Source organism: Lepus europaeus, chromosome 9, assembly GCF_033115175.1.
Source record: "Lepus europaeus isolate LE1 chromosome 9, mLepTim1.pri, whole genome shotgun sequence".
In the NCBI taxonomy this organism is placed as follows: domain Eukaryota; kingdom Metazoa; phylum Chordata; class Mammalia; order Lagomorpha; family Leporidae; genus Lepus; species Lepus europaeus.
Genome location: NC_084835.1, coordinates 17,474,465 through 17,494,355, shown reverse-complemented (window position 1 = coordinate 17,494,355; position 19,891 = coordinate 17,474,465). Strand labels below are relative to the sequence as shown.

The 19,891-nt window shown below is 53.6% G+C and overlaps 1 protein-coding gene across 3 annotated transcripts in view; it reads left to right on the top strand.

The window, feature by feature from the left end:
• The window catches only part of TRAK1 (trafficking kinesin protein 1), a 124,533-nt gene that overhangs the window by 80,943 nt on the left and 23,699 nt on the right, over positions 1-19,891 (top strand). For all 3 annotated transcript variants that reach the window (XM_062200650.1, XM_062200649.1, XM_062200648.1), the window contains exons 3-11: positions 3,185-3,261; positions 8,707-8,823; positions 11,935-12,035; positions 12,800-12,908; positions 13,159-13,237; positions 15,079-15,209; positions 15,622-15,696; positions 16,225-16,362; positions 18,995-19,071. In XM_062200650.1, the coding sequence (XP_062056634.1) occupies positions 3,211-3,261; positions 8,707-8,823; positions 11,935-12,035; positions 12,800-12,908; positions 13,159-13,237; positions 15,079-15,209; positions 15,622-15,696; positions 16,225-16,362; positions 18,995-19,071 (878 nt within the window). In that variant the 5' untranslated portion in view covers positions 3,185-3,210. The remainder of the gene's footprint in view (positions 1-3,184; positions 3,262-8,706; positions 8,824-11,934; positions 12,036-12,799; positions 12,909-13,158; positions 13,238-15,078; positions 15,210-15,621; positions 15,697-16,224; positions 16,363-18,994; positions 19,072-19,891) is intronic.

The following is a 19,891-nucleotide window of genomic DNA, read 5'->3' as shown; positions in this document are numbered from 1 at the left end:
ATGAGTTTATATGCGTAAGTGTTCCTATTGCTGTCATTAATTTCTCTCGTAATAAGCTCAGGAAGGCTCCCAGGACCTTCTGTCTTTTTCTTTCTTTCTTTTTTTTTTTTTTTTTTTTTTTTTGACAAGCAGAGTTAGAGACAGAGAGAAAGGTCTTCCTTTTTCTGTTGGTTCACCCCCAAAATGGCCACTACGGCCGGCGCGCTGCGCCTATCCAAAGCCAGGAGCCAGATGCTTCCTCCTGGTCTCCCATGCGGGTGCAGCGCCCAAGCACCTGGGCCACAGCAGAGAGCTGGACTGGAAGAGGAGCAACTGGGACAGAATCCGGTACCCCAAATGGGACTAGAACCCGGGGTGCTGGCGCCACAGGCGGAGGATTAGCCTAGTGAGCCACGGCGCGGGCAACCTTCTGTCTTATTATCAACTGCGTACTTTATGGAAAATGTTGTAAGTGCTTTTTTCTCCACCAGTGCAGGGTCACTACAGAATTTCTTTAAACTCACACGCACGAGCAAAAGAAGGTGAAAACTTGGCAATCTTATCCAAACATCAGTGTTTCTGTGGCTATCCTTACTTTTTTTCTATGTACTATAAATTTATACATTTCTCCTCCCCCTGTTGGAATTACGTGTATCTTTAAAAATATAGCTGGAATAATCACGTGCTTCCACAGCTTGGGGTAAATTGTCGTGTTTGTTTTTTTCACTGATGCCTCTGACTTGTGTAGTTAGACCCAGAGGGCCTGGGGCTTCCAGGAAGACCTGCCCCTGTGCACCCCCAGCTGAAGGGGCGCTGTGCCAGGGATATGACTGGGCACACCTGGCCTCCTTGCACTGTGTGCCTGGTGAGAATAATGCTGGGAAGATTAGTGGCCCATGCATACATTGTATTGAGTTTAAGTGTTAAAAATACGGTAAAGATTTTTAAAATTAGTTTGCTAAAAGGACAACACAAAGGGATCCTGATGGTTGTGGGTACATGAAGCTGCACAGGGGATTAAAATTGTCCTGTGCTACACACACACACACACACACACACGAGTACGGTTAAAACTGGGGAAATCTGAATAAGACCGCAAATCAGGTAGATGTCAGCATCCTGGTCGTGGTATGTAATTTTGCCGAATGTCAGTACACAGGAACCTGGCTCAGGATCTATGGGAGTCCTGTGGATTATTTCTTACGACTGCATAGAGTTAGCCACACGTGCCCGCCTGAATGGGTAATGATAGTGATCTTAAGACATTAGCTGGGGAAATGAGTGTCGTCTCGGACTGGCACAGTACTGGAGCAGACTACAGCTCCAGCTCCTGCTGTCTGGCAGGATCACAGCGGCACAGGACCAGCGCTGACTCCTGCCCGAGGCACAGGAGCCTTCACCTGCCCTGAGCCCGTGCGCTGGAATCCATCTATTATCAAAGTAGATTCTGGTTGAAATCCACCCTTGTCGCTCTCTCTCTCCTCCTTGGCAGCTCTACCTAAGTGAGACGCAAAGAAAGTGCCCCAGGTGATGGACTTTTCTCTGCTGTGAGGCAGGTGATAGGACTGGGTGGAGAGCAAACCGCACCAGGGAGCCTGCCTCCCCGGGGGTGGGGGAGGTGGGGGGGCTGGGGGGGTGGACTATGGTTTCAGATTTAGAACCAGATTTCAGGTCTCCTCCTTAAGCTCGGAAATCATTCCAACAGATCAGGTTTCTCTGAGCTCATTCGCCGGGGTGCTTTCTACTGGTGTTTAATGAAATATGTACAGACCTATTGAATTCCACTTGCTATGTGCCCAACTTGGACTTGGTACAGCAGTGCGATTCCCATTTGCTTTCCTCCCGGGGCGTGGGCCATTGCCAGAGTGTCAGCTCGCAGCACAGTTAGCCTCGCTCACAAAGCCTGGCTGAGGAGTTATTATTATGCAGCCCCAAAGTGACAGGTGTCAATATGGTTGCTCTTTGACCCTAAATCTATTTGCATTCACTCCTTCCTGCATAGAATAAAAGGCAATGCTACCTTTTGTTGAACTGCAAATCTAGTCCTTGCAATTGTTTTAAAACTAGACAAGCCTGAGATTTCTCTCTCTCTCTCTCTCTCTCTCTCTCTCTCTCTCTTTTTGGCAGACTAAAGCCTTTCATTGCACAGTCCTTTTTTTCCCAGTGGAAGGAGTAAAAGAGACACAGTTCTAGGGTGGCTTTTGTGCTGCTTGCTCTGACCACAGTATACACAGAGAAATAGCACCGTGTGTGAGTACGTGTGTAGGGGGGCAAAGATTATGGTCATTTTGGTATGGATTTTAAAAATAGATTGCCTTGGCCGGCGCCATGGCTTAACAGGCTAATCCTCCACCTTGCGGCGCCGGCACACTGGGTTCTAGTCCCGGTCGGGGCTCCGGATTCTATCCCGGTTGCCCCTCTTCCAGGCCAGCTCTCTGCTGTGGCCCAGGAAGGCAGTGGAGAATGGCCCAAGTGCTTGGGCCCTGCACCCACATGGGAGACCAGGAGAAGCACCTGGCTCCTGGCTTCAGATCAGCGAGATCCACCGGCTGCAGCGGCCATTGGAGGGTGAACCAACGGCAAAAAGAAGACCTTTCTCTCTGTCTTTCTCTCTCTCTATCCACTCTGCCTGTGGGGGGGAAATAAAATAGATTGCCTTGTTTTTCATGATATGGAAACCATTCTTTAGACTCAGCGTCAGGATAAGATGGGCAGAGGGGTCCGTGCTGTCGTGAGATCCAATCGGTGCTTCCAGAAGGAGCCCCTATGTCCATGTGGCTGGGGCTGTGTGGCTGGTGGGGTGCAGCCCTGCAGGCCTTTCTGGTAGGTTCCATACAGGGGCTGTGCTGCCGCCTGACCTCCACCCCATGCACTTGAGTTTGCTGAGTTCATGGGAAGCCAGAGCCCTTCTACCCCACCACCTGGCCCTCATACCACCTTTATATATGCACACGCGTGTGCACCCCCACACATACCCACAGTGTAAGGCTTCACAGGGATAGCACCCATCCCCCACAGTTAGATCTCATACCTGGAACTGGAAAGTGAAACCCCGTGGTGTTGAACACAGCGTGGGCTGAACCCAGGAAAGTCAGTGGCCCTGCGTGCTAGCACAGGAACACAACCTCAGGGTGCTTCTCCAGATGGGGTCGTTTGTGTGGCAGGTGCGTGTCCTAGGTCTCATTGTCACTTTTACTCCTTACAGTGCTATGTGCTGAAAGAGTTGGCCAGATGACTAAGACGTACAATGACATCGACGCTGTCACTCGGCTTCTGGAGGAGGTAAGCATTTTAGGGGAGGGCAGAGAGAGCTGCTTATCCCCAGCTGATAGAAGCGCACGCTGTTGTCTGCTTCAGCGAGGACTCTCAGAAGTTGGGCCCTCTCCGGGTATAGTGTAACGCCTCTACTTTCTGAACTAGCAGCAAGGTAGGCCTTTGTAGCTAGAATTTTGTATGGGTATTTTAGATTTTTCAAAGGATGTGTTACTCCTGATACAAAATACGGTACCGCTTAAATAGGTTAAATGTATCTTGTGGTTCCATTTTTCCATGACCGGTTTTGGAGCATCCTTATAGAACAAAGCTGGCCATTGCGGGTTCTTAGAAAGGACTCACGGAATAAGTGCCCGTCCTTAAACGCTGGCCCCAGCTCCAGAGCAGCTCTGACACAGACAGGTGCTAACTTGCAGACCCTTGGTCCTGCTCCAGAAGCGAGAAGGACTCCAGGTCACGTTCCTTAGCACTGTCCCCAGGAAGGGAATTAGAGCGACGTGGGAGACACGGGAATCCCCGCTGTGGTTTCCAGCCTGCTGGGCGACGAGGCCAAAACCCAGGCAGGGCCCGGGCAGCAGTGGCAGAACCCAGAGTGTTTGATTTGGGGGTGGGGACGTCCCTTCACCTTGTGTTTGCGCCTTTCTCTTCCCCTGTGTTTCTCCCTCTGCCTACCCAGTGTCTCACACCTCCCTTGAACCCACTCCTGTCCGATCTCCTAGAGAGAGTCACAGAGTGATGTCAGGGTGTTAGCCGAGGCGTTTGGGGGCACAGGCCTTCTGCCTTCTGGTGGTGGCTGCCTGGTCAGCACCACTGACTGTGTTTTGTTGTAAGTTCTTTTTGAGTTTCTATTGAGAACTTTCATTCTTTTGTTTATTTGGTGGGGAGATAGAAAAGAGAGAGAGAGAACTTCTGTCTGCTGGCTCACTCACCAAATGCCCACAAGAGTCCCTGGCTGGAGCCAAAGCTAAGAGCCAAGAACCCAATCCAGGTGTCCCACGTGATGACAGGAACCATCACCACTGCCTCCCTCGGTGCGCAGTAGCTGGAAGCTGGAATCAGGAGCGGAACTGAAATCGAACACAGGCTCTCCAGTAGAGGCTGTACCGGGTGTCCTGAGTGGCGTCTTCATTGTTGTGCCAAACACCAGCCCCAGAGTGGTTCCATGGGCTGCCACCCCGGAGTGTCCACAGCCTGCAGCCCTGGGCTGTGACCGAGTCCCAGCTGGCAGTGCTGGACAACGTTCCCCAGGTCGTGACCCTTCTCAGCCGGGCGAGAGTTTGAGCGTTTCATGCAGATGCCAGGGTCAAGAATTCACTTTTTTGCCACCAGCTGGTTTTCTAAGTGGCTGTGGCCATGGCCATGTTTGGCCTCATCTTATAAAACAAGGGGGGTGCTGGGAATAGTCTTGGCAGGGCAGTTCCTTGGTTCTTCGTTGTGCCTTGTTTCACTTTTCACAAGGTCACTGCGTTGGTCCGTCTGTATCTCTGTGTTTTATAAATAGCAGTGCCATTTGCTCCTTGCCCTGATAAGAATTGTGTCAGAGTTCCCTGCCTTTCTGTGGAACTGGGTGGGGATCCCGGTGACCACCAGTCCGCCCAGGTCGTGTGACGGTCACACCAGGCTGCGCTTTCCTCTGCTCTCGGCTCTGCCTCTGCTGTCGATGGCTTTGTTCTGCACACCTGCCGGGCCGGGAGGGGGGTCTTTTAGCCAGTGTGACAAGCGTGCTTCTGGTTTTAAAGGAAAAGGTTTCTGTGGCTTGCTCTGGCTGGCTGCTGTCCAGGATGCACCTGTAGGCCAGGCTCACCTTCTCCGCAGGTAGGGAGAGGCTGACCCTCTGGGCCCCAGCGATGCTTTTTGTCCTGAAATTGGTGAATGAGATGAGTCAGCCATGAAGTGTGCACTGCTGGCTGTTCCTGTCGCTAGTGGGCGTCACAGTCAGTGTAAGTTCATTGGTAAGCAACTGAGGGGGCCGGCACCGTGGCTTACTTGGTTAATCCTCCGCCTGCGGCGCCAGCATCCCATATGGGCGCCGGGTTCTAGTCCCGGCTGCTCCTCTTCCAGTCCCGGCTGCTCCTCTTCCAGTCCAGCTCTCTGCTGTGGCCCGGGAAGGCAGTGGAGGATGGCCCCAGTGCTTGGGCCCCTGCACCCGCGTGAGAGACCTGGCTCTTGGCTTCGGATCGGTGCAGCGCACCGGCCGAAGCAGCCATTTAGGGGGTGAACAAACGGAAGGAAGACCTTTCTCTCTGTCTCTCTCTCTCTCACTGTCTAATTCTACTTGTCACATAAGTAAAAAAAAAAAAAAGAGAGAGAGAGAGAGAGACTAAAGTTAGAGTCATTTTAACTAAAGCATCACCAGAAAGAGAGAATAAGCCATTCCAGTGAGCTCCTCCTTGCCTCTTCGTGAACTGGCTCTTTCAATAGCGTGTCTCCACGGGCCGATGTGAATTTGTTTGGAGTCTGTTAGTCTCGTCCTTTATTTAGTGGACATCCCCTAGCTGTTGCGCTGGTTTTTGAAATACCCATTGATCATGTGTTGGCTAGTCTCTTCTGTCACCCTTGGATTTCTCAAAGAGAAACGCAGCCGAGCTGTTGCCTTAGTAAAATGAGAACCGGGAAAGGAACTGAAGACGCTTCGATGTCATGTTTAAATTTTTCACCTCCTCAATGAATACTTTTACTATAACTTCTTGCTTTTTGTTATCCCAGCAGGCCGTGATCTTTATAATTACTATAACGCTTGAACTTCAGCCTTTCGTACATTTTAAGGGCTGAGTGATATTCCTAAATGTGTATCTCCCACATTTTCCTAATGCATTCACCCGTCAGTAGACACATAGGTTGATTCCATGTCCTGGCTGTGAGAAGGGTACAGTGAGCCTGGGAGCCCAGGTGTCATGGTATTATTCATCGTGTTCAGAGCTGGGGGGTGGGAAGGGGCCTCCAAACACAGAGGAAGTGAGGGGAAGCAGGGATGCTGATAGCCTGATTTGATCGGTTTGCACTGTATTTATCTGTCTCGAGGCTGCCTGCTGCCCCCTGGTGTTCACGTACTAAACGGTCATCGGAAAACTTTTTCTAAACAAAATAAAGAAGGAAAAAAATTAGCTGTCCTGTGTAGACCAAGAGAGAATCTGCAGTAGTAGAGAGAGCAAGGCGAGCCTCGGGGCTGAGGTTGAGGCGTGTCCAAGGGGCTCCATTGTTGAGCCCCTCCCCCTACTCCTCTTGTGTTTGTTCCCCCACCTCGTCTCCATTCTCCTGGGATCCTGTGTTGTGGGAAGCTCTGTGCATCTGTCAGGTGCTCTGGCAGTACCTCGCCTCACCTTTCATAGGGACTATTGCTTTCTTGCTTGATTTGTTTATGGTGAAATGTACAAACACAGTGTGACCACGGCGTGCCAAGCGGCTGTGCCTGTTCCAGGAGCCGAGCAGCATGGTCATGGGAAGCCAGCGCAGAGCAGGTAGTCAGGGAGGGAACCAGAGAGCGTTAATCAGGCACCCTCTGGGCGTTCAGCACAAGAGCTCGCTCTAGCAGAGGGATTGGATGGACTTGAGTTCGGTTTACGGAGATCAGACTTTGGCAGAGAAGTGGACGTCAGAGCTGCACTTTTGAGCTGAGTGTGAGCTGGCTGGAGTGAGATGCACCAGGCGCTGGTTTGGAATCTGGCCTTGAGACTTGAATTCTGCACAGGTTGCCTCACACAATTCTTCGATCCTTTCCTCTAGCTACCAAATACGCACCGCTGCTGAGCCTGAGACGGGATAAGGGTCTGGGAGTTACAGACCCCTCCTGGGAGGCAGGGGCCAGCGGGACTGAATGCCCAGAGATGAGGGTCTTATTTTCCTGGACAAAGTCACTGCGTCCCCCCCTCCACGGCCCCATTGGAAGGCCCTCTCCACTCATACTATGTTTCTGGCTGGCAACAGATTGGGGGTTTTTGCTGCTGACTTACTGGTTTACCCACTTGGCTCTGGGATGATAGTGCAAGCCTCACTAGGGAAGACCCAGGGGACAGATACCGTGTTCCTGCAAGAGGGAACCAGGTGACCGTCAGCTCCAGAGTCTCCCCAAACTGTACTTGACCTCGAGTGCTGTGCCCCTGATTCCCCCTTTGTAATTCCATCTATTGTTAATACCAAGCACTTTGCACATTTGGGGTTTCAAAGGTTGCCGCATGAGTGGCAGGTCCAAACCAGGGATGGCGATGGTGTATATATGTTTGTTGGCTCAAAGGCAGCCAAGCGGAGTTCCTGTGATTAGCAGAGGGTTGTGCGCTGCTGTTGCCATGGTGTAACAGGGTGAGTGTGTAAGAAGTTAGAAACCCTAGATTTTGCCAAGGCGATCTCAGATGGCCTGCCCTCCTCTCCGCCCCCGACTTGACAGAGCTGGGAACCAGACCCTCAGGAATGTTCAAACAGAACCCCAAATCTCGGTGTGGCATAGGACGGGCCACCAGTTAGAGTGTGACCAGCACCTGCTGTGGCCCCCGTGCTCTCTCCCTGGCCAGCAGTGTGGAATAACACCCCAGTATTTTCCATTCTGTGCTGTTGTGCTTAATGTAAACCAAATGTCAGTTGCTGTTACTAAGATGATTGCTCGCCTTGCTGGAAGGCAATAACCGTGTGTTTTGACAATCCCCGCCACGGAGCCCCTGACCTTCCTGAAGGTTGAGCCTTTTGCCGTGGGCCATGTGGAAGCTGAATGGCCAGTGTTGGGTGGGGACCCAGGATTCCTCCCCAGCCTTCCCCTACCCTAAACAGCACATTTGTATTCTTTTATTTTTCTTTACTCCGGGTGAGCAGTGTCTAGAATGGACTAAGCTCTTCAGTTCTCATCTCCCTGCCACCTCCTCCCAGAAGTGAGCTATCGTGGGCCCAGCAGGGGGTTGACAAGTCCACACGTGGGGATGGCCTCTGTCTACCATCAGGGGACACCTGCCTCCCTGCAAAGGCAGCTGTGCCTTTACAAGCCAAGCCACCAAGGATGAAACACAAAGAGCTTAGTAAACTGCCCCCTAATGAATGCTAGGGGGGCGCTGCCTGTCTGGGTCAGCTCTTAGCTTTACTGTAAGAGCACTTCAGGATGTTTGTGTTCATTCATTCATTCAACAAAGAGTTCCTGAGTGTGTCCACGTGTCCATGTGCTGGGCCCAGGTCGTCAGAGCACTGCACAGACACTGAGAACCACTGCAGAGAAATGTGTCTGGCGACAGCTATGTTTTTTTTTCTTTTCCTCTTGGATCAAAGATTTTTTCTCCTTAGGCTTCCAGTTCACTGCTGGATGTCCACGTAGCCCCTGTGGGCAGAGGTTGCTCCTCTTGTAACAGGCGCCCCATGCCAGCACGGGTGGTCAGTCGTGCGTGGCCTTGTTAATTCCCGGGTGCCCTTGATTTCCTCACTGGACGCTGACTGCTCCGGGCTCCTGCTGAGTCCCTGTCCTGCCTTTGCCTCTCGTAGAAAGAGCGGGATCTAGAATTGGCTGCCCGCATCGGCCAGTCGTTGTTGAAGAAGAACAAGACGCTGACGGAGAGGAACGAGCTGCTGGAGGAGCAAGTGGAACACATCAGGGAAGAGGTGAGGGGCGGAGGCCACGGGCTCGGGGGCCACGGGCGTGGGCAGAAGCCCCCAGCCCCCAGGGAGCACCCTCAGCCTGAGTCCAGAGCTGCCGGCTCAGAGCCTGGGAGCCTCCCGTGCCTCCTTCTTGTCCTCGGTGGGAGAGGACAGATGTCCCCAGGGTGGGCACAGGCGCGTGGTGCCGTTCCACGTGGGCAGGCCTGGGCCGTCTGCCCAGAGTGCACACGCTAACCACGTGGTTGACAGAGAACCTCCACACAGGGTGAAAGGGCACACGGGCTGAGACAGCAGCAGTGAGCAGGGGTCCCCGAGCCCCGCGGACGGGGCACCTGCAGAAGGTGGCTGTCTGGAGGCCGGCTCTTGTTGCTGTGGAAGGCGAGTCGCATTCATGATTATGGAGGAATTTCGTGTGTGTGAAACAAGACCAAAAATAGCCTTTTTTAATGATAGAAACTTAGCTATTTTATTTTTTTAAAATTTATTTTATTTAAAAGACAGAGTTGGGGTATAGAGAGAGAGAGGGAGGAGATGGATCTTCCATCTACTGGTTCTCTCCCCAAATGGATGCAGTGGTTGGGGCTGGGCCAAGCCGAAGCCAGGATCCAGGAGCTTCTTCTGGGTCTCCCACATGGGCTCAGGAGCCCAAGCATTTGGACCATCATCCACTGCTTTCCCAAGTGCATTAGCAGGGAGCTGGATTGGAAGTAGAGCAGCTGGGACTTGAACCGGCGCCCCTATGGGATGCTGGTGCCTCATGCTATGCCACAGCACCAGCCCCAGTGATTATTTTCATGATGCAGATCTCGGCTGGTGGATATCAGTGGTGAGGCTGATCTGAAAGGGGCTGCTTTTTCTGGGAGGGACGTGGTGTGGACAGGAGCAGGGAGGCTGCAGAGCGAGTCGGGAGAACAAGGGTTAGAAGCTCACAGCCAGGATCTGCCCTCTGTCACCCTGAGCATTCTCTTCCCAGTGCATGGTGGCCATGAGGACTCTGCTTCCTTCTCCTGCGTTCTTTTCTAAATCAGAAAAGCGGGAGAGGACCCCCTAATTCATGTCCCTGAGATATATCTATAGTTTGCCTAATTAAAGCTACTCCCGGTGCATTGTTGTCTGGGCTTATGTATAGTTGTAATACAACAGCACTTCAAATAGCTCATAGAAAAGGGTATTAAAGGGGCTGGTGCTGTGGCGTAGTGGATAAAGCCACTGCCTGCTACATCATGTCCTGGCTGCTCTACTTCCTATCCAGCTCCCTGCTAATGTGACTGGGAAGGCAGCAGAAGACAGCTCAAGGGCTTGGGCCCCTGAGCCCACGTGGGAGACCCGGAAGAAGCTCCTAGCTGCTGGCTTTGTTCTGGCCCTGCCTTGGCTGTTGCAACCATCTGGGGGGTGAACCAACACTCTCTCTCTCTCCCTCTCTCTTTGTAACTCTGACTTTCAAATAAACAAATTTTTTTAAAAAATATATAACTTAAAGATAAATTTATTTTGATGCAAAAGATTCTGAAATCTGTGTCAGTGAGTATTCTTCAGAAAGTTCATGAATGATATATATTAGAAAAAATGCATAGGTTTCAAAATTTTGTGCACCAAAATGTACTTTCAATAATGGTTTTCCATGAACTTTATTAAAGGTGAAGAATGCTTTATTTATTTTACTTGAAAGGCAGAGAAAGACAGAGGGACACAGAGAGATCTCCTATCTCACTCCCAAATACTCTCAACAGCTGGAGCTGGGCCAGGCCAAAGCCAGGAGCCAGGAACTCGCTCCAGGTCTCCCCCAGGGGTGGCGGGATCTCAGGTACTGGAGCCATCACCTGCTACCTCCCATGATGTGCATGAGCAGGAAGCTGGAGTTGGGAGTGTAGTGGGGACTTGAACGCGGGCACTCTGAGGTGGGGTGCAGGCACCCCAGGCAGCATCGTAACCACTAGAGCAAACACCCAGCCCACATTTCTCCATACATTGTTTTGAAGTGCCCTTGCATGATAAAGGCCGGCTGTCACTGTAGGACCTCAGGCTTTCTTTAGAAGACAGTAAGGTGAGATGCTGCTGTGTCCTGTGTTCCCAGCCCTGGCATCAGGACCTGAGTCCTGCCTTCCGGGGCGACCCCCAGAGAAAGCACACCGGCTCCGGCTGGCCCCTTCTGAGCAGAGGACCTGTCACCCAGGAAGTGGTCGCCCATTGACCTCTTCACATCACTGTCCTTGCCTGAGGTTCCCCCACCTCACACACAGCATCCTTTCCCCTGGAATAGCTTGGAATTTCACTCTCACAGGTTCCCCCGACCCATCATTCAGTGGTCAGCCTGGGTGGTGAAGCCGTAGCCTGGATGCACATAAAATTGGCTTCCCCGTGTTGCATAGGGAGTCGCAATAAACACAGGCCCCACATCAAATCAGAAACAAGAAGGAAGGAAAACAGCATGGCAGTTCTCATGTACAGCACTTAATCCATACCCATCAGTCATGAGTGCTGTACGGCCACGAACACGTTTGCAGCATGAGGTTGTGTATCCCAGCACCTAAAGTACCCTTCGGTGTGGTGCATGCGACTGTCCCAGCAGTAACGCACACGGCCCGTTCCCAGTGGCTGCCCGCTTTGCTTCCTCGGTCTGAAAGTCTTCCCCAGCGACTGTGGACCGTAGAGTCAGGTCTGGCCACGCTTAGCCAGGAGCCCTGTGGCAGTGTCTTGGTCACAGGATGGGCCTGTGTGGTTTTCCCAAGTCAGGGGTTGGTGCGCTGAGTGTAACGGCCTCACCAGGATCCTGTCCAGAGGTGGGAGTTGGCTCTCGCGGAAGTTGCCTTCCGTTTGCTCCCATGACCCATTGCTCTGGCCCTTTGGCTGTCTGATCTGGCTACTTCCAAAAGCCGTTAGCGTTCTCACCCCCAGCCCTCATTCTGGAGCCTTATGGTCCCCTTTCTTCTCTATCCCAAAAATACTAATAACAACAATAATAAATGTAGACAGGAAGGTTCCTGCCAAGCAGTTAGCCATTGCATTTGCCCCCTCTTGGGGATCAAACTCAATCCTCGCTGAGCAGTCCGTTCCCCAGCGTGAGTGGGTCGTCACTGCCCTCCCAGGAAGCAAACCCTGGGCCCGGTTTCGCAGGTGTCTCAGCTCCGGCATGAGCTGTCCATGAAGGATGAGCTGCTCCAGTTCTACACCAGCGCCGCCGAGGAGAGTGAGCCCGAGTCTGTTTGCTCCACCCCGTAAGTCAGCAGAGGGCTTGTTCCTGAGGGTCTGGGGCCGACTGGTGACATTCTGGGAGCCCCCTAGGCGGGGCTGCCCGCAGCAGCAGTACTGTTGCCCTCTGTAGACCAAGCATCTGCAAGGGCCTCACAAGGATGGATCGTACTGTTGGAGGGGAGCGTGGGAGGATGGGTTTTTTTAGTTTTCATCTCCCTGGGCCATTTTGCTTGTTTGCGAGCTGAAGTTGACTTGCCCTGGCAGGTGCGCGGGTGACAGGGTAGGCAGTGCTACTGGAGAGAACACAGGGCTCCGGAGCCAGAGGGGCCATGACCGGTCCTAGGGAGTCAGCCGAGCTTCCCATAGGGAGCGTGTGTTGTCTCCCCCCATGACCTGAGTTCAGAGCTTGTGTGTGTGCCTTGCTGGCTGTGTGCCCCAGGCCACATCCCTTAACCCCTCTGTGCTTATTTCCTCATTTGTCAAACAGAGTTGCGACTAGCACTGAGGTTGTAGGGTGGATGAGCACCAATTGAGTTACACACACAGAGTATGGAACAAGCATCCCGGAGTTGTGCAGCCTTTAGATGGGGTCGATTCCTCTGAATCCCAAGGCAATGGGCCAGGGCGTGTTGTGGACAGAGGCTTGGGATGGTGCTGGCTTCCTGGGGGTGGAGCACAGCCTTCCCAGGTCACTGCCTTGCAGCTGCCCATCTGCAGCTCCCCCAGGCAGGCCAGGGACCCGGAGGCCCCTGTCTGTCCCCACACTGTGAGCTGGCTCCCTCCCCAGGCTGAAGAGGAACGAGTCCTCCTCCTCGGTACAGAACTACTTCCACCTGGATTCCCTGCAGAAGAAGCTCAAGGACCTGGAAGAGGAGAACGTGGTGCTGCGATCCGAGGTGACACGCAGCCCCGGCCCCCTCTGCCGCCTCAGGCCGGGGTAGCCCTGGTGCCCGTGCCATCCACAGAGGTGGCGTCTGGGTGTTCAGATCAACTGGCTGCACTTGGTGGATGTCTGATAGTGGGGGGGGGGGGTGCTGAAGGCTGGCCTCCCCAGACACAGGGTAGCCCATGCTCCATGCCTCAGCCCTTGCCTGCAGCCCCTGTCCAGGTGGGAGTGCTGGGCTCTGACCTGAGTCGTGTCCGCAGGCCTGCCAGCTGAAGACGGAGACCATCACCTACGAAGAAAAGGAGCAGCAGCTGGTCAATGACTGCGTGAAGGAGCTGAGTACGTGCCGGCCCTCCCACCCCATGCCACTTTCTATCCCCCCCACCTAACTTTCTACTCCCCCCACCCCACTTTCTACTCCTGCCCCACACCACTTTCTACTCCTTCCCTACCCACCCTACCCCACTTTATACTCCTGCCCTACCCACCCTACCCCACTTCTACTCCCACCCCACGCCGCTTTCTACTCCCCCTACCCCACTTTCTACTCCATCCCACCCCACTTTCTACTCCCTCCCCACCCCATTTTCTACTCCCTTCCTATGCCACTTTCCACTCCTGCCATACCCCACTTTCTACTCCCACTGCACGCCACTTTCTACTCCCTCCCCAGCCCACTTTCTCCTCCCTCCCCAGCCCACTTTCTCCTCCCTCCCAACGCCCCTTTCTGCTCCCTCCCCACGCCACTTTCTCCTGCCTCCCTACCCCACTTTCTACTCCCACCCTACCCCACTTTCTACTCCCTCCCCACCCCACTTTCTACTCCCTCCCAACGCCCCTTTCTGCTCCCTCCCCACGCCACTTTCTACTCCCGCCCTACCCTACTTTCTACTCCCTCCCTACCCTACTTTCTACTCCCGCCCTACCCTACTTTCTACTCCCTCCCTACCCTACTTTCTACTCCCTCCCTACCCTACTTTCTACTCCCCCCCACGCCACTTTCTACTCCCTCCCCACACCACTTTCTACTCCCTAGCACCTGCCATGGGAGGTGCTCTCCCTGCCACTCTGCAGCTCTGCTGTGGTTTTCCTAAGATGAGAGGCTGCCTCCCTTGGCCTCGTGTGGTGCGCCCACCCCTTCTCACATTGTGGACTGGGTGCTGGGTGTCAGCCACCCAGGATCTTAATTTCTTGCTGAGATGGATACTTAATTTTAATTCTGGACTTATTTAACATGTGGAGGAGGTAGGGAAAAATGCTTGCTCAGAATTTGATTTGTAAAAGTCGAGATCTGAGACCTCAGCTTTTCAGCTCCTTTTTCCCCTGTGCTGTCTCTGCTGGAAGCCTGCAAGTTAGGACAAAAGGGCCAACTCACTATGTTGTGTTTCAGCAAAGTACCAAGCAGGTGAAACCCACCCCACATTCAAATCCAGTGCAGAGTTCTGGCTCTGAATGTGGGGGGCACCTCGGGGAACTGTACCAGTGGTCGCTGTTTCCCCAAGCAGGGCTAAGCAGGAGTTCCTCCTGCCTCCTGTTAGCTACAAGGATTTATTCTTGTGTGGAGCCTTAGGGCTCAGCCAGGTGCCTCCAGGGGTAGTATGGCACCTCCTAGCTGACTCCTGGGACCTGCCTCATTCTCTCTGGGGATATGACTCCCTCCTCATGCCTGAGAGTGATAGCTGGGTGCCTTCCCTGAAGAGACCACGTTGCTTGGTCACTGTGAGTTCCTTCTTCACGTACTTCCTCCACTCCTGTTAATCTCTCAGAGTGATGGTTTTTCCTGGGCAAGCCACAGAGAAGCCATCCTGTGTGGATCTGCCTGCATGGGCTTCTTTTTTTTAAATACAGATGGATTTATTTATTTGAAATACAGAGCTAGAAGCGAGAGAGAGAGAGAGAGATCTTCCATCCATTGGTTCACTCCCTAGAGTGCGACAGCCAGGCTAAGCCAGGATCTAGGATCCAGGTCTCCCACGTGAGTAGAGGGGCCCAAGCACTTGGGCCATCCTCTGCTGCTTTTCCCAGGCCACTTGCAGGGAGCTGGTGGGAAGTAAAGCAGCTGGTACATGAACTATTGGGATGCCGGCATTACAAGCGGATTACCTGCCACGCCACAGTGCCAGGCCCCAAGCTGCGTGGTCTTCTGACTCACACTTGTTACCGTCCTCTCTTTGGCCAAGGGGACGCCAATGTCCAGATCGCAAGCATCTCTGAGGAGTTGGCCAAGAAGACCGAGGACGCCGCCCGCCAGCAGGAGGAGATCACACACCTGCTGTCACAGATTGTCGATTTACAGAAAAAGGCGAAAGCTGTAAGTGGTCTCCGCTTCCCTGGCCAATGCCGCAGTGGCCGTGCTGAGATCAGAAGGGGCAGTTCTGGTCTGGTTCTTTCTGCAGTAGAGCCAGGTCCCCTTTAGAGTGAAGCTGGAGCTGTTCAAAGCAGTTTAGTGACCCCTGCTGGGCCTGTGCTGTAAGCGGGAGATGCGATGCTTCCAGAGATCAAGCTGTTATTTCGGGGGTGGAGGGTGGGCTGCAGAGAATGAGTGGGGTCGTAGGGAAGACTTGGCCGTGGAAATTGCATCGCACGAAATTTTACCACAGGGTGAGATAGACATTGCATGGTAGACAAGAGATCGGGTGGTAATCTTAACAGATCAGGTCAAGTCGGGCTTACCTAAGTTTCTTTCCTAGAAGAGCGAGTGATTTCTCTTTGTCATGGTTTAGTGTGCGGTGGAAAATGAGGAGCTGGTCCAGCACCTGGGGGCTGCCAAGGACGCCCAGCGGCAGCTCACAGCCGAGGTGAGGGGCCCTTTCTGCTTTGTTCAGGGACCCGGGTACCGAGGAGGTGCATCACAGACTCCCTAGATGGGCGGGCATTCATCAGATCCATTTTGACCATTTTAACACCGAATTTCATTCCGTCTGACTCGTAACGTAACTCCCAGCTGCACCGTGGTTGGTTCTGTGCCCACGTGGGAGGCTAGGCTCTCTCCCTGCCCAGGGCCTGGCCTGCACAGGCTGCCCCTGTCACTGTCCCCACAGCACGCACACTGCCAGGTTCAAGGACACAGTTTCAGCCCTGGATATGCTGTTACAGCTTTGCCTTCTCTTCCACGCACAGCTGTTGCTGACTCCGTACCCCATTGTTCACATATTGCAGGGGATTTCTGAGTCTGTGAGCTCGCCCCCAGGAGAAGCCAGCCCTGGGCACCCGTGGGGCGGCCAGTTCCCCGGGCAGGGGGGAAGGGGTCCCGGTTAGATCACTGCTGTCTCTCTGGCCCCGGGGGCTCGTGCCGTACTGACTGCGTCCTCCCTGGTCCCCCGCAGCTGCGTGAGCTGGAGGACAAGTATGCAGAGTGCATGGAGATGCTGCACGAGGCTCAGGAGGAGCTGAAGAACCTCCGGAACAAGACCATGCCCAACACCACGTCCCGCCGCTACCACTCGCTGGGCCTCTTCCCCATGGTGAGCCGTCTGGGCGCCGGGGGTCCTCGTCGGGGCACAGCCGTGTCCGCCATCCTGACCTCTGCGGTTGGGTCTTCAGATCCGGTGTGGATCTGGGCCCAGTGCCTGGGCACGTGCACCCAGCCGGTGGCTTCGTAATCACTTGTGGCAGTCGGGTCCCTGACTTCCTGTCTTTCGTGGGTGGGGAATCAGTTCTCTGCCAGGCGCCGTGTGGATGTCTTTAACATCACACACAGAATCAGCTTAAAACTCAGCCTGCTGCAGATTTAGGGAATTCCGTGTGCTGCCTGCAGTTGCCTTGGCAGGGGCAGACCAGATGATGGTGTTGGCCTCATACTACCCATGGGCCAAATGTTCCCCACCTCTGCGAGTCTAAATTATTGAGCTTAGTAGGAATTTGCTTGAGTTGAAACCTCAGTTACTCACACCCGATTTTTATCTGACGTTATTAGGGGATGGGTGCTTTTGGCCTCACAGTGTGTTCTAGAATTCCTGATGTTGCCTGTGCAGTTCTGCTGGGACCTTCCGTGTATCCTTATTCATCCTTCTCTTTGTAGCTTTCAGGGTCTGAGATCTGAAAAAAAAAAAAAAAAAAAATTCTCTCTGCTTGCGCTGGTGATTTTATGCTTGTTATATTCTTTCCTCACAGTCTTGCTTTGTCAGCCTTTTCCTGATTTTTTCAAACTTGGGCTTTAAGGGAATGGAGTTGAGAAGGGAATGTTCTAGGCGGTTAACCTGCAACACAGGGCTGAACCCCCGGTTCAGCACCCCCCACCCCGTAGCATTTGGTTAGAGGTGAATGAGCTTGCCCACTTCCTCTGGGCTCAGACCAGATGGGGTCCGTGGCTGCTTCGTAATTTTCTTCCCTTCTTCTCTCTAATACTCAGTATCGTAGATACATAGCAGATACTGCGTTTAATAGATTCTGCATGTGGGTGGATGGATGGATGCTGGGTAGAAGGATTGGTAGATACGGATGATTGACAGATGCATGGATGGGTAGTGGATAGATGGATGGATGGATGATGGCCAGATGGCCAGAAGGACAAACAGCCAAGAACTCCTGTATATTCAGGCTTTGTCTCTGTGGTTTCTTGGATACCAAATTGTGAAGAGTGAAGAGCTTTTGGGAGAAACTCCCTGAAATGAGATAGAGTGGGTGACTGCATACATGCTGGCCAAATCCTGTCCAAATAGACGATGACCTGTCCTTGGAGCTCCTTCCCTTCAGCGTCCCGTCTCTGAGCCCTGATGCACCCTGTCCTGCCAGCCCAGACTGCTCGTCGCCTGGCCCCGCTCCTAAATCGTCATCTCTTTTTCTTCTTTGCTGTCACACCTCGAAGTCAGGCTGGAGCATCTTCTGTCTCTAAGAAACTTGAGCCGCAGAGAGGGACACATCACATGAGCAGCCACCCCAGGGAAAGCCGCAGAGAACATTCTGCCCCCTTCTATCCCCGCCTAGCACTGAGGACCGTTGGCTCCCAGTCTGGCCCGGGCAGCTTGACAGGCTCTGCCGGCCTGGCGTCCTCCCTTGCTGGCTTCTCGCTGGCATGCAGCGAGCTCCTGGGGCCGTCTTCACTCTGCTGCGTTTCTCATTGTCACGGGCAAACCTGTCTTTGAGAACTAAACCCTCATAGGAGAAAAGGCCAATTGAAAGTCTGCATGTCCGCTTCTTCCGGAGGGCTTCTCATCTTTCCTGTTTGCCGAGATAAAGCCTTTATTAGCCTTTCCCCATAGCTGCTGGCACAGCCTCCTTTCTGAAGTGGGGGTTTTAAGATGCGTTACCCATAAAGGCGTTCGAAGCAGTCTGATGACGGCAGCTGCTTTTCCAAGCCTCCCCTGCTCCCTGCCCTTGAAATTGCTGAGTAAAACAGGGAGGAGCCGCCGTGGCTCAGCTGTGATCCCGGTGCTCGTGTCTGATGGGCAGACGGGTAGTGTGCAGTCCCAGTACCCTGCCTGCTGGGAAGCCACTGGCCACCTGCAGCCATATAGACTTTATCAGTTAGAATGAAGTAGAGTGAAGAAGCCAGTCCCACAGTCACACTGGCCAGCACAGCGCCAGGGCTTTCGCAGCCAGCCGTGGCGAGTGGCTCCCACGCGGGACAGTGCGGACAGAGGACGATGGCACCGTCCCGGGAAATTCTCTGGGTTCCCTCGGACGTAGCCCTTCCCTTTAGGTTGTGCTCCGTGAGTGTTCAGCTCTGGTGCTCAGCAGGTGCGTTTCTGTGGGCACCTGTCTGCCTCAGTTGGGGGGAGGGAGGCAGGGCTTACGTGTTAGGCTCTGTCACAGAGAGAGGAGTATGGCTGTGCGGAAGGTGGAGTCTGATCCTGGGGCCTGGTCCACTGGGACGTGAGCAGCCAAAGCTCATGACCTCCCCAGGGAGAGAAATGAGGGCACCGTTCGACAACTGGCAAGGACCCGGCTGTGTTGGGTCTGCTGGGGAGGCAGTGCAGGATTCCATGGGACGAAACTGCTCAGCGCAATGAGCAGGTGGGTGGCTAGTCGGCAGGGAGTGGACCTCACCTTGCAGGTAGCCAGGAGGCGGGGAGTGGCTCCCCGGCCTGCACACCCCTCTCAGAGACACAGCTCTGGGATCGCCACTCACTCCCTGTGTCTTCTGGCTTTCCCCAGGACTCCTTGGCAGCAGAGATCGAGGGCACCATGCGCAAGGAGCTGCAGCTGGATGAGCCGGAGTCTCCCGACATCACGTACGGCCGCACGGTTTTTCTAACCCTGAGCTCCCTGAGACCGCCCTATGCCCTGCGGTCAAACCCAGCAATGTCGGGGCCTTGGACCCCCGCGGTGCCGACTACAGTCCCTCCCGGGCCAGGTTAAGGGAAACAGGCATAGAGCATGGCTGGCAGCCCTCTCCGCTCCTCCTGTGAGGTCTTCCAGATACATTATGAACCTCCAGAGAGCTGAACCAGGAGGGAGACGGGGTTCCCATCTCTGAACACAAGCTCTGTCTTCACACAGCTGCACTTTTTTTTTTTTTTTTTTGGCAGAAAACAGTACTTATTTTATTTCTTAAAAAGAATTATTTAATTCAAAGGCAGAATGATGAAGGGGAGAGAGGGAGGGATGAAGGAAGAGAGAGAGAGAGAGAGAAGAGAGAGAGAGAGAGGGAGAAGAGAGAGGAGAGGAGAGAGAGGAGAGAGAGAGAGAGAGAGGTCTTCCATCCAATGATCTTCCGTTGTCTTCCCAGGCACATTAGCAGCAAGCTGGAGTGGAAGTCACTGTGAGGACTTGAACCAACACTCTGATAGGAGATGCTAGCATTGCAGCTGGTGGCTTTACCTGCTGTGCCCCAACACTGGCCCCACTGATCTTTAACATCTGCTAAGAAAAGGGAAACAGCGGTGCAGCATAAAGAACAGAGGGCTCTTTCAGGGATGATGAGCAAGGCGTCCGCTTCCTTTCTGGGTACACCCTGCGCTATCAGCGTCTCCATCTCTCTTCCTATAACTTCATTCAGATCTTGTGCACAGCCTGCCCCAAGGTGTTGATAAGAAACTTGTGGGCCAGGTT